At 35.6% G+C, this 14,862-nt stretch overlaps 1 protein-coding gene across 1 annotated transcript; it reads left to right on the forward strand.

Annotated features, from left to right (window-relative positions):
* The first annotated feature begins 6,417 nt into the window (after positions 1-6,417).
* On the forward strand, positions 6,418-14,637 carry LOC122722412. Its single transcript, XM_043953109.1, has 3 exons — positions 6,418-6,748; positions 11,880-12,037; positions 12,142-14,637. Exons 1-3 carry the CDS (start codon positions 6,418-6,420, stop codon positions 14,635-14,637), a joined length of 2,985 nt encoding a protein of 994 aa, XP_043809044.1.
* The last annotated feature ends 225 nt before the right edge of the window (positions 14,638-14,862 follow it).

Below are 14,862 nucleotides of genomic sequence, written 5' to 3' on the forward strand. Positions count from 1 at the left end.
GCCCGAATTCAGTACCAAATTGGAGCCACCTATGGAGAAATATGAATTGAAGTTTGAAGTACTCAAAAATGCAAACATAAGGGCTAGAGGCACACCTCATTTGAAAGAGAAAAAGCTAACCATGTTACTTTACAAGTACATGAAAGAAATAGGATGGGTTATGACCATATCAAAAGGAGTGCTACACTTTTTACTTAATGCAGTTGGGACCCTTTTTCCTCCCCCAATTACTTGAGCCGTGATCAAATGGACAAGGTCCAGCCCGTGACCTTAAACAAGGACGCACCACACAAACCACACCAGGGGAGTACTCAGTTTCCTTTGAACTTTAATATTTCCAATACATTGAGGACAATGCATGAATTAGGCGTGGGGGTGCATATCTCTGAACTTTTATTTTTAGTCCATTTTTTTTTTTTGCTTTCAGTTTTAGTTTGAATAGCCACAGTTTGATTTTTTTTCATTTTTATTATTTTGCTTTCATTGCACACATATGTAGCCACAGTTTTTCTTTTTGTTTTGATTTGCTTTACTCAAACTCATAGACTATGTTGAATGAGCTTTCTTTCCATAACTCCATTGATGTGATGACTCTTTAAACTTAAGTTGAATCAATTGCAGTGAGTTGTATTCATGTTTGGGAATTGCCTTTTGAATTGAATCTTTGAGCTTGCCATGGTGAAAAATCTATATTGCTCATTAGAGAGAATGAATTGAAAGATGTGTGAATGAACTTAACATGACTTGTTTTAGGAATTCGTGTTGATTTGCCCAAATCATTGAGATAAGAAATTCAGCAAAAGCTTAGACTTCATGAGCACAAATTAAAAACTGTTCCAATGGTTGAAAGATTATGAACAGAGCTAGTAGCTACTTGGACAGGTGACCAACTATTCACATCAAAAGGTTGGTGACTTTTTCAAGCAAGATTAAAGTGCAAAAACCTGAATATAGTACTTCAAGGTAAGGGCAAGTCACTCTAAAAGCTAGAAAAAGTCTTAATTGAACAAATCATATGTGCATGTGTAATCTCTCTCTTGAGGAAAACAAATACTAACCATGGTAGGTGAAGGGAAACAAGGAAAGAAGGTGAGTAACCTTGATGAATACATTCTTCACTGCAATGATTCAAAGTAAGGGTCTAGAGTAAGAACTTAAGTGGAAATAAAGGATGAAGTATCAAAGAGAGCCTGTTTGACTATGTTTATTTGCTTGAGGACAAGCAAAAGGCTAGGTGTGGGGGTATTTGATAGAGCATAATTTAGGTAATTTTATCATGATGTTATTGATGTTAATTTACACTTTTTCTGCCTAATTTTGTGGTTTGACCTTGTTCTGCAGAAAATGGTGTAAAGAGACAATTTTGTGAAAATGCCCCTAAAACTGCCTAAAATGGAGCAAAGGAGAGCAAGCATGCCAAGTGCAACCGGAAAGGAGCCAAATAAGGAAAGTAATTTGAAATTCAAATTTCATATCTCCAAGAGAATTCAAAATCAAGATTCAGCTAAATAAGGAAAGTTGCAAACAAGAAAAGTGCAAAGCAATTTGAAATTCAAATCTTCAAGAAGCCTTTTCCTTATTGAGGAAGCCAAATCTCTAGAAGATGCACTTTCAAATTTGAAATTCAAATTTAGCTTGTCAAGGAAGCCAAAGAAGACACACATGCCACCTCAAGTCTTGCACATTCAAAATTCAAAATTCAAAGAGAGGCTCCACCTCATCAATATGTGCATGGGCGGCATCTTGGGCAACAAGGAGATCAACTTGGGCAACAAGGAAGACTTAGGGGAGTATCTAAACTCTATATAAACAGCCCTTAAGGCTGCTGCACACCCCTTCCATATCTTCTCCAATCGGCGCAAGGCTCTCCAAGCTTCTCAATCTTCGGTTTCTTCTTCTTTCTTCTTCTTTTCTTCTTTTTTTGGTTTTGGTTCAGCCATGAGTGGCTGAAACCTTTTATTCTAGTTGAAAATTTGTTGAAACTTTAGTTGTTTTATGGATTGTGAGATCTGAACATACATTGTTTGTCTTTGGTTTATTCAATATTTATGTAATTTCATGCTTGATTCCATTATTGCTTTGTTATTTTGATCAATGTGGCCAGTTGATTCTTGATTGCAAGGTAATATATTGTTAGTTTGAATAATTTTGAGTCCCTAATTGCTTGAATTGTTCAAACACAAGAACACTTAGTGTAAAAACTAAGGAAGTTGCATGATCTAGCGTTATCACCATACGTTTGGGTAGCTAGGATTAGATCTCTCTATTTCTTGATGCAATTGATAGTTTTTTTTATGCCTAAGGCCCAAGGAAGTTCCTTGGCAACTTGTTGATTTGGGATTAATTAGAGGACGTTCCCTAATTGGTTTATGATTAAGGAGAGACATGGTGGTGAGAAGCGTTTTCCATGTCCCATAACTAATCTGTTGAATCAATCAAAAGAGCTTAAGTGTCAATGATCGATTCCAACAACTGAAGTGGATCCAATTCTTCAACTAGAGCTTTCTTATTATTGATTTCTCTTTACTCTTATTATTCGCTTATTTAATTGCTTTCTTTATTAGTTTAACTGAATCAATCTCAAACCCCCCCTTTTTTAACTTTTGCTTTCAGTTTACTTTGCTTTCAGTTTCTTTGCTTTCAGTTTATTTTCTTGGTCTTGATAAGGAAGATAGGTAAGTTTTCAATTTCCTGTGGATTCGATCCTTTCACCACTATCTACAGTTGTAAGATTGTTGATAACCAAAAAGATTATTTTTGATCGGCTTCGACAACTGCGAGTCATAATGTTTGGATGATCTCTCCATCCTGAATTGTAGGTACTTGAAAATGGGTCATACTTCCTTTGTTGTCCATTAAATTGTTGTCCATTGAATCCTCCAATGGCGTTTACCTGTTGCTCTCCTTCTTGAAGGATATGACACAAATCTGTGGGATGGTCAAATTGTTTGCAAATACCACAAGTTCGTGCATTGTTCCCTGTAGCCAATTGTTGAATTGCAGCCGTTAGTTGTGAGATTTTAGAATCTAAAGATGCAATACTTACTTCATTGGCATTTCTTGGAATGTCCTCTTCTTGGCCATATTGTCTAGAATTGGCGGCCATTTTAGAGATTAAGGTTTTACCTTCTTCAGGTTCCATTTCTGAAATGGCACCTCCACTAGTAGCATCAATCATCCTTCGTTCTAATGGCAAAAGTCCTTCGTAGAAGTGAAGGTTAAGCTATTTTGGAGTGATTCCATGTTTTGGACAACTTGCAATTAATTTCTTATACCTTTCCCAATATTCATGTAAAGTTTCATTTTTTCTTTGTTTAATTCCACTTATTTCCTTTCTTATTGATGATGGGAAAAATCTTTCTAAGAATAAGTCTCTAATTTGCACCCAAGTGGTGATTGAACCTGGGGGCAAATAGTAGAGCCAATCCTTAGCAGATTCAATTAAAGTGAAATGGAAAGCTACCAACCTTATTTGTTCGTCAGTTATACGTAGTGGTCTCATACTTGAACAAACCACATAAAACTCCTTAAGATGACGATGAGGGTCTTCATTCTCCAAGCCTTGAAATTTTGATAACATATGAATCATACATGTTCATAATTCCAAGGGTGCTTTCAGTATTGGGTATGTGATGCAAAGGGGTTGCTCTTCAGCGGCAGCAGCTGTGGCCATATTGTCTCTTTGGTTTGTGTCAATTGGAGACTCAGTTGGTGTTGAAGATGAGGTCTCTTCAATGCGCAGAGGGGATCGGGCAGATGGTTGAGAGGCTCTCGAATTGGCCTGTTTTTGTAACTTGGTTGCTTTTCTCAACCTTTTTACAGTCTTCCCAATTTCTGGATCAAACTGAATCCTACTATTCTCAGATCTGGTCATAAAAATAAAAACAAATTGTTAAAGGTCCCCGGCAACGGTGGTAAAATTTGACGGATGTCGAATCCGTCAATTTAAAATTTACTTCCCTTTTCTTGATTGATAAGAATTTGTAGATAGGGTAAGTGAGTATCGATCCTACAGAGACCTTAATCCTGTTTAATTTAAATGACCAATTTGAAATAGAAGAATAGTTTAATACAAAAAGTGAGAAGAAGAGAGTTTTCTTTTATGAAAGTAATTTTGCCTTGGGCAAGCCAAAAAAATAAACTTAAAAGAAAAATAATAAATAATGAAATTGAAATTGAAGAAACAAATAATTAAAAAAGACTTTCAGCTGAAGGTAATCAAATTGAGGTATTTTGCAGTTGATCATTGGTTAGAAAAAAAAATATTTCATATTATTATCTATTGTTTGGTTATAGTGGTCAAACACGCGGATCCCACCAATTCTTCCTTATGAATAAATTAATCCGCTTCACACCTAAATTAATTCCTAGTTAACTAACAACCCCAACACGCGTGTGATTTAATTAGTCAACTGCATTAAGAGAGAAGAACCCAAACTTGATCAATAAAAACACGCGTTTTATTTGAATCAAATCTATTAATTTCTTAATATAAACTAATATATTAATTGCTACTTATTATTAACCCAATTAAACAATTACAGATTTAATTAGATTAATTAATAATATGTTATCTTCCCAAGAAATTCAATGGGCCCCTTGAATTCTCAAGAAAACAACAATGGAGGTGGTATTCCTCAAATTCATAAATTAATAGAAAATAGAAATAAGATGAAGAGAATTAAAGTGCATAACCTCACAACTTGAACAAACCTCAATTTATTTAACCTTCAATTGAAAATAAATGTTTAGCCACTCATGGCCATAATAAAATTATAACAACTAAGTAAAAGAAAAAGAAAAAGAAAAGAAGATGGAGAAGAAGGTGGGGGACAGCAAGAGAGGAAATGAGAGTGAGAGGTAGAATATGATTCTCCAGGTTGAATGCTAGGAGCCTTTATATAGGCACAAAAAGATAAAATTTAAAATAAAATCTATTATCCCTATCTTATTTCTATCCTCATCTTATCTCTATCCTAATATGATCTTTATCCTCATCTAATTGAGTTTGATTTAATTTGACTCCACTTGAAGCTGATCTTATCCTTACTTAGGTGGCAAAATCTATCTTATCTCCCCATCGCCTTGGGTTACAGGTTTGGTCAAGGTTGTAGCCTCCCAGAATAAAAAATCCTTTAATTCAGCCTTTTTTCTTCCTTTTCTCAACTTCTGCTCACAAACCTGTCCAAAATTAAATTCAAATTAAAATTAAATATTTATGTTAAAATTACAGTAAAACCAAGGAATTAAATGAGGAAAAAATTGTGAGTTTTGCAACTTATCAACAACAATAGAATTAAGCATGAAATTGCATAAATATTGATAAATAAAAGATTAACAAAATATGTTCAGATCTTCCAATCCATACACAACTAAAGTATCACCTAATTTTCAACTAGAAATAAAAGTTTCAGCCACTCATGGCTAAAACAAACATAAAAGAAAAGAAAGAAAGCAAAAAAAAGGTAGAAGAAGAGCTGGCTGGTGCGGCTGGAGGCGCGCAAAGCTACTGGCCTTGATTCCTAAGATTGGAGATATCTTTGATTGATGGTTTGCTGTCTATTTATAGATGAAGGGCTGTCTATTTATAGATGAAGGGCTGCCCTAGTTTCCTTGTTTGGATTGGATTCCTTTTCCCAATTGGAGTTGAATTCTTGAAAGGTAATTGTATCTTGATGAGATTTGGCTTCCTAAATATGTGGGATTAAGCATTTAAGTGCCTTAAAGGGTTATTGAGCTGTCCTCACGTGTTTGGTGTGAAAAAGACTTCTTGAAGATTCAAAATTTGAATTTCCCGCAATCTGTTGTCTGTTGTAGCAAGTGTTGTTTGCCCGGGTTGTTTGGGCAAACAGTCTGTCTTCCTTTATGTCTGTGCACTGCTTTTGTCCTGCTAGTCTGTTTGCCCAATCTGTTTGGGCAAACAGTCTGGTCAAACAGCAGATTATTCTTCTCCCATTTTAGCTTTAACTTGGATTTGGGCAAACGGACTTGGGCAAACCAGCTTGTTCTCTTTTGGGCAGTTTTAAGGCTATTTTTATCCAATTGCCCTTTTACACCATTTTCTGCAAAATAAGATTAAAACCACAAAATTAGGTAGAAAATGTGTAAATTAACATAAATAACAACATGAAAAATGGGTCTAAATTTGGCTCTATCACTATGTGAAACCAAAAATGAAAAAATTTCACCTAATGTATGCTAATTAAAAATTAAAACTTAAATGGGTATAAAAGAAAAAAAAAGAATGCATGAAGCATCAAAATTCAGAGATATGCACCCCCACACTTAAATCATGCATTGTTCTCAATGTATTGAAAATATTAAAGTTCAAAAGAAACTGAGTACTCCCCTGGTGTGGTTATTTGCCCAGTCTATTTGGACAAAAAGTCTGGCCAAACTAGGTGTTTTGGTGAGCAGATGGCAGTAGGTGCTACACCAGCAACTCTAGCATGCTTTCCATGTGGGCCATCCTGGCCTCAATTCTGTCCATGCGTGTTGCTTCTATCTGTGCAGCTGCTGGAGGTTGCTGGTCTGGTTGTGGGGCTGGTGGAGGGTCTGCCTGCTGGGTTGGAGATGGGTCTGCCTGCTGGTGTGCTTGCTGATAGGCCTGCTGGTTGCTGTTGTGTGATGCCCAAACATTCTTTCATGTCTCAGGACAATTGGACTTGCAAGGAAAATGCAAAAGATGCTGCCCATTTTATGCAGCAACAAGAAGTTTTTGAGAAGAAGAAGAATTGTCATGGAGAGGGTAGAATAGAATACTGAATTTAAATGAAGAAGGTATTGCCCTGTTTAATTTCTTCCTCTGTCAATTTCTCTGCCTCGGTTGTTTGACCAGTCTGTATGGGCAAACAGCTTGGTCGAACAATGTTGCGTGGTGTGGCCTAGCTTGTTGTTGTCATTCTTCTCGCGCATGGGCTTGTGGTTGGTTGGGCAAATAATTGGTCGAACAAGTTGGGTTGGCTACTGAGTGCTGCGCGCTTTTTTTATAGTTCGGGCAATCTGTCCATCGGAAGCTCTCTTTCCGTCTCTTAGGTTGTCTGGATTGTTTGCCCAGTTTGTTTGGACAAATAGTTTGGCCAAACATTTTTTCCACCTCCAAAACAACTAAATCCTGGAATTGGGTTACAGTATTTGTACTTGCACATTTGGTTTGGTTTGCCCCTGCTATTTGGGCAAACAAACACATATCTTTTTTTTTTTCAAGAACCTATCTCTTATGGAGGATGATTTAGTGGAACTTCTTCCACTACTTGTACCACAAACCCTTCATAGAACGGTTTCAAATGATGCCCATTTACTTTATAGACTTTCTCGGTTTCTAAGCTGTTTATCTACGGCTCCATGGGGATAAATATGCTCCACAATGAATGGTCCAATCCACCTAGACCGTAGCTTTCCTGAAAATAATTTTAAACGAGAGTCGAAGAGTAGGATTTTATCACCAACCTTGAATTATTTTCTTGAAATATGATTATTATGGAAGGCTTTGGTTTTGGCTTTATAGTCCCAAGAAGTCGTGTATGCATCTCGTCTTATTTCTTATAGTCCTTGGAGTTAGAGCTTCAGATGGGCCCCCTGTACATGTATTTCAAGTGTCCAGGAAGGGGCTTCAAATCTGGGTTTGAAATTTTTTTATCTGTTGGTTGCTGTTTGGGCAGACAGGATTCTACCTTATCCTTCTGTTTGGGCAAACGACTTTCTGCTTGTGTCACCTGCATAACCTTTTTGGGCAAGTAAGGGTCTACCTTCTTTTCCTCTGCTATTTGCTTGGTCGAACAACAATTCGCCTGTGCTAGCAACCTGGATAAACTGGACTCGATCCTCTCTTGCTATTTGGGCAAACAACAATTTTTCTCATGCTCCTCTGCTGGCTGCTTGAGTGAATGGCATTCTTGTTGGGATATTTGTTCAACTGGTTTGGGCAAGCTGCGTTCTGTATGCTGGGGTGGTTTGGATAGTCCACAATTTGTCTGCATTGGCTGCCGGACCTGTTTGGGCAAACAGAAACTTGCCTGTCCTTTCTCTGCTGTCTGTTTGGGTGGACAACAGTCTGTCCTCTATATGCAGCAGACTGTTGCTGCCCTTCTTGGTTCTTTTTAGCTTCCTTCACCTTCTTGGTTGTCTTTCCTGCAAAAATCATTATTTAGCCTATCATCTTGATTCATTTCAAAAATTTCTTGGCTCAAACAGTCAATGATATCTAAACCACAAACAGGGGACATGTCATAGGGATATTTCATGGCATCATAAATAGTAAACTTTATTACTTTCCCTTCAAATTCCATGGTCAGTGTGCCATCATGCACATCTATCTTAGTTCTGGCCATGCTCAAGAAGGGTCGTCCATGCAAGATGTCTGAGGTAGTGTTGCTATTGTCCTCCTCCATATCAATCACATAGAAGTCTGTTGAAAAGACAAGTTGATCCACTTGAACTAGAACATCTTCTAGAACACTTTTTGGGTATGCCACGGATCTGTCAGCCAGGAGAATCTTTCGCAAGTTAGAGAAAAGTTTTTTAGGAGGTATGCAAGTAATAAACCTAGATTTAAACAACATAACAAATTGTGTAAAGTTTTGAATTGAATATGGGCTCAGATGTTGGTACCATTTCTGAGTCAAACCTGTGAGCGTGGATGGGAACACTCGGCACAATACAAATTATTGACGTCATGAAGCTGCATTGTTGTTCTAAAGATCATCAAGTGACTCCTGGGATCTGATGGTCCATCATATTTGTCCAAACATGGGAGTTTGAACTTGGCAGAAAAAGTCTCTACTAGGATCTTTTCTAACAGGGGCGAGGCATCGTCAAGGCCATAGTTATTCTCCTGCTCCTTTTGGTACCTTTGCACGACCTATATTAGCTTCCAGTCAACGTCCTTCGGAGCCTCGTTCGACGACTCCTCTTCCTCCAGCTTGGCCTTCTCTTTCGACTACGTTTGGATTATTTTTGTTCGAGTTCTCTAGGTATCGATGGAGGCTTCCTCTCTTATCTTGGGAACCCTCAATGAGGCTTCCTCCCGAGTTTATACTACTCGAAAGTGGCCTACAACCTTTTAATATATTGGAGTATTTGGTCATTATTTAAATTGTCCAGATCAATCTCAGTGACCATTAAGAGTGTGTTTTGTACACTGTTAGGAGTGGAGGAAATGATGGCACTTTTGTTGCAACAATCTTAGCAACAGCTCGTGAATTGTCAGCCATTTAGAAAGATGAAGAAGGAAAAGTTTTAAGAGGATAGGAGACCGATTTTAATTCAAATGAACAGAGAGAATTCAATGGATTTTCCTGTAACGGTACCAAATGATGTGGCTGAAACGAAATTGTGATGCAATTTATCAATCTGTAAGAAAGAGAATGTGAAGTGGTTGGCACTTACGGCAGCTACTTCGACTCTCAAGTCAGTAAACTGAAGAAAAGGGCGAGTGTAATAAATTATTTAGAACTCAAGAGTAGTTGTGTAAGCATGCGTACATTGATCTCTGTGTTCATCAGTTTTTATATTGTAAGAATTTGGAGTTGGTTATCAAATCTTCTTGAAATCCGATTAATACTAACTAGTAGATAAGAGATCCTGCGATTATAAGTATAATAGGGATTTGTTGGATTATGTTCTCTAATGATAACTTTCTGTGAGACCTTATTCTGTTGTTAAAAGAACAAGTCTTGGCGAAAAACCGAGAATTACGGTATTTGAATCTTTCTTTTTATGAGTGATACTGTATATCACCTGATCAGACATTTATCACATAATCTTGTCTTAAAGATGAAAACTCATGATTTATTTTGAACGATTATTGTGTTATATAAATATATAATATATTATTATTAAATCAATTAAAAACACAAAAAATATAATAATAATAAAAATAATAATAATAAAACTTTCTATTACAAATATATTGTTTAAGGTTATTAAAAAAATAATTTAAAATAATTATTAATTTTAAGTATATTAAATTCAATAATATCATATTTTGTTAATTATATTATTTCTTCTTTCTCAATAATTAAAGAATTATAGAAATTAGATTTAAAGTAAATAAAACAATTTTTTGAAATAAATATTTTTTACTTTTATTTGATAAAAAATAAAATATATAAAAATAATAGTAATAATAATAATAAACTTATTTTTTTACAAAAATATTAAAGATAAATAAAATATAAAATTATAATAACATTATAATTTGAAAAATTAAAAAAATCAAAATTAAACTTTTAATGTTAAAAAATGTTCATTAGTTTGAGAAAAATTATTATTAAATATTAAAAATTGATCATTTTAAAATTATTAATGGTTATTATATTTGATATTAACCCGTTATTAGTGGTTCTATTGATAAAAAATTTTAACAAGAAATTTTCTACATTATTCATTCATACTAATTATAACTATCATTAAAATTATAACAATAATAAAGAGTTTATTTTTTATTAATAATAATTAATATAATCGTAAAAAATTTGATAACGACAATAAAAATTAATATTAAAATTTAAATAAAAAATATTATTTTATAATATAATAATTTTAAAATAATGATAATAATTAAAAATAATTAAATATTGATAGTAATTAAGAATATATTTTTTATAAAAGAAAATTTTCAATTTATATGTAAATTATACAAGTTATATTTTTTATTAATTTATAATAGTTTTAAATGATAACTCTTTTTTTTTTCTATGAAATACTTGCACTTTAACAATCAATATTTTTATTTTTAACGATAATGATCATTAAAATTTAATATAATAATAATCAATCGTTATATATATATTATTAATGTATTTTTATAGTGCTTTTATATTTTAATAAATTTACCATACCATTAACTATTAATGGTATTAATAATAATAAAATAAAAACAAATTATAAGGCATTCAGTATAATTTTTGGTGAAGAACCATAACTCTAAAATAAATTTAACTCGAAACAGCTCTTAATATTTCACTTCTTCACTCCCTTTTTTTCAATTTTATTACATTATTAAATTTTTTAGAAGATGAAGAATAGTATCTAAAATTAAAATTAAAATCGGAAGGAATATACTCCCGTTGATGAAACTGGGTCATCACTTAATAAAATTACTCCATACTTATTTATATTTCTTTTAAAATCAATTTATTTAGTTTATTTATCAAATAAACGCTATTTTGAATATTTATATTCTCCAAATTAATAATTTTAATTATATATATATATATATATTATTTAATTTTAAATATTTATATTATTTAATTTTTCTGATAAAATAAAAGAAGTCGATTCGGAGTTCTTTTAATATAAAAATTAATAACCGTAGTTTATTGAGTAATTTAAAAATATAGAAATTCAATAGTCTTAAGAAAAGAAAAAATTGTTGGAAATAGCCCAGTTTAAACTTTATTTTATTTTATTATTTTTTAAATTGATAACCTCAGAGAATATATATACTAGACCATTTTTAAAATAAAACCATAAACACATAAATTGAAATAAAATTAAATCGGCTCAAAACTAAAACAACAACTGTATGAAGAATATCATAATTAATTGATTCAATATTGATTCGTTTCCATTTAAGCTCTATAATTGATTTTAATTTTAAAATTAATGAAACCGAATTCATCATGGCCAAGCTTATAAATTGAAAATATTGTAAATGATTTAATAATTTTGATAATTTATTCATTTCTAATGTAATTTTAATTTTAACAATTTTTAATTTATTAATATATTATAACCTGATTTCAATATCCCAGCCATTAAATAATGTTTAAAATGAAAAATCATTTAATTCATTATTTTAGTGTCCCACTAATTTTCATATTTTAATTAAATATATTTAGTGATTTATTCTGGTCTTATGGAATTTCCTATGACAGGATACCCGTTCACGTGGGAGCATAGCAGAAACAGTGGTAGTTGGGTGGAATCTAAGTTGGATCGTGTTCTTACTAATACTCAATGGCGTGCCAGGTTCTCTAATTCTTCAGCTGAAGTGATGGGTTTCTCTACATCTGACCATTTGCCTATCCTGCTTGTAGTTAAATGCTTTGTGGAACAGCGTCATGCTCACCGGTTTCGTTTTGAGAATACGTGGCTACGTGAGACCGATTGCCGAAATCTTATTTTGATATTTGGCAGTCTTCTTCTAACATGGATGCTGCGGGTAAGCTTGAGGCTTGTCGTTCTGCTCTCAAATCTTGGGGTATAAATCTTCTTCTTAAGCACAAAGTGGAGATGGATGAGTGCCTTGCTATCATGTCCCGTTTACGTCTACAAGAACATATAACTGAGTTTTTACGAGCTAAAGCCCGCTTCTTTCACCTCCTAAATCTCTGTGAGATCTTCTGGAAGCAGCGGGCCAAGCAATTTTCGCTTAAGGAGGGTGATGCTAATACTCGTTTTTTCCACCAGTCTGCCAGTGCTCGAAAAAGGAAAAACACGATTGTCAAACTGCTGGATGATTCAAATGTATGGCGGGACAGGAATTCGGGGTTGGAGGGTGTGATGACTGATTACTTTATGACCCTTTTTACTTCCCACAGTTGTAATTCTGAACATGTTTTGCAGTGTGTCCCGACGTTAGTATCACAGGATCATAATGCTTCTCTCTTAGCGCCATACAGTTGTGATGAGGTAAGGTCTGCAGCCTTTTCCATGAAAATTGATAAATCCCCTGGGCTAGATGGTTTCAATCCTGGTTTTTTCCAGCAGTATTGGGATATTATAGGAGATGATATATCTAGTTTTTGCATTGAGTGTCTGCATTCCGGGTCTATTCCTCTAAAGTTGTATGAGACGGCTTTAGTTTTGATTCCAAAGAAGTTTGTGCCTGAGCGAATGAGCGACTTGCGTCCTATAGCCCTCTGCAATGTGGTCTATAAGATCATCACTAAGATGATAGTTAATCGGCTTAAGTCCCTTCTGCCCACCATCATCTCGGAGAGTCAGAGTGCTTTTATTGCTGGTCGAAGTATTCAGGATAATATAATCTTAGCTTTTGAGGCCTTGCATGGTTTTAAAGGGCATCAAAGGAAAAAAGAGTTTTCTGGGGCCCTCAAAATGGATATCAGCAAGGCCTATGATAGACTTGAGTGGGGTTTCATTCGGGATATGCTTCTTCGGCTGGGTTTTGCGCAACAATGGGTTGCTTTGCTGTTCCCTTGTATCTCCACTGTTCGTTATTGGATCCTGCATGATAGCAAGGAGTTAGGCCCTATTGTTCCTACAAGGGGATTGAGGCAAGGAGACCCCTTATCGCCGTACTTGTTTATTCTTTGTGCTGAGGGGCTTTCCCGTCTCCTGCAAAATTGTATAAGCAGTGGAAGCCTTCAGGGGTATAGGGTTTCTCGGGGTGGCCCGCAGATTTCTCACCTTTTTTTCGCAGATGATAGCTTGATCTTCTTCCGAGCAAGTGTTCAGGAGGCTTTGGAACTCAAGCGTATCCTTCGCATGTATGAAAATGCATCTGGACAGGTGATAAACCTTCAGAAATCATCTATCTCCTTTAGTAGGTACACTCCTGTGGCTCTTCGGGTCTCTGTATGCTCAGTACTTCAGGTTGAGGAGAAACCAGATTTTGGAAATTATATAGGACTTCCTTCTCATGTTGGAAATAATAAGAGGAAAGTGTTCAGTTTTGTTAAGGATAGATTGTGGAAAAGGCTGAATTCTTGGAAGCATCGGGCACTGTCTCAAGCAGGTAAGGAGGTTCTCTTGAAAACAGTCCTCCAAGCTTTGCCAAACTATGTGATGAGCTTATTTTTACTTCCTCGGACTCTTTGTGATGAACTGCAACGCATGATGACTAGATATTGGTGGAGTATGGGGGCGGATCAAAATCGGGGTATTCATTGGCTGGGTTGGCACAGAATGGCAAAGCACAAATCTGATGGCGGGCTAGGTTTCAAAATTCTTCATAAGTTTAACTTGGCCATACTTGGGAAGCAGGGCTGGCACATTATCAACAGGCCTCAGTCCTTAGTGGCTCGTGTCCTTAAGGCCCGCTATTTTTCGACACAATCTTTCTTTGAAGCTCCTTTGGGAAGTAACCCTAGTTTTTTGTGGCGCAGCATATGGGAAACTCGGGGTCTGATTCGAGCTGGGGCTTATTGGAGGATTGGGAATGGTCAGTCAGTTTCAGTCTGGGGGCAACCCTGGTTGAGAGAGCTGCCTGAGTCCCTGGTTTCCACAACCCCTCCTTTGAACTATGCTAGAGTTGTTGTTTCAGATCTCATAATTAACCACAGATGGAACGAGAGTTTAATTGCACAGATGTTCAACGAAAGAGATAGAAGTTGTATTTTGAACATCCCTCTTAGTCTTTCATCGTGTTCTGATACATGGTGCTGGAAATTCGAGTCCAAAGGTCACTATTCGGTTAAGAGTGCATATAGGTTCCTGGTTGATGGCTTTCAACATAGGGAAGGGAGCGAGATATGGAAAAGGTTCTGGAAAGCTAAAGTTCCCCCAAAAGTGCTCAATTTCTGCTGGCGGGCTCTAGTTAATGTTGTCCCTTGCCTCTCGTCACTTCAGTCCAAGAGAGTCCCAGTTGATCCTTCATGCCCGTTGTGTCATGTAGCCCCTGAGAATGTCTTGCATATTTTGATTCAGTGCCCTTTTGCCCGCAGCTGCTGATTAAGCTCGCCGTTGGGTTGGCCTGCGCCTTCTGCATCTTCTTTAAATGAGTGGTTTTCTTTAGCCTTCTCTTCTGCTTCTGTGGAAAATGCCTCCCTTATGCTAATGATCTTATGGGCTTTGTGGCAAAATAGGAACAATGTTGTATGGAAGGGCCAGGGTCAGACTGCGAGTGGTGTGTTCTTCATGGCTCTGAATTTTTTGCTGCAATGGAAAGCAGCCCGG

The sequence above is a fragment of the Manihot esculenta genome, chromosome 18, assembly GCF_001659605.2.
Source record: "Manihot esculenta cultivar AM560-2 chromosome 18, M.esculenta_v8, whole genome shotgun sequence".
NCBI classification, from domain to species: domain Eukaryota; kingdom Viridiplantae; phylum Streptophyta; class Magnoliopsida; order Malpighiales; family Euphorbiaceae; genus Manihot; species Manihot esculenta.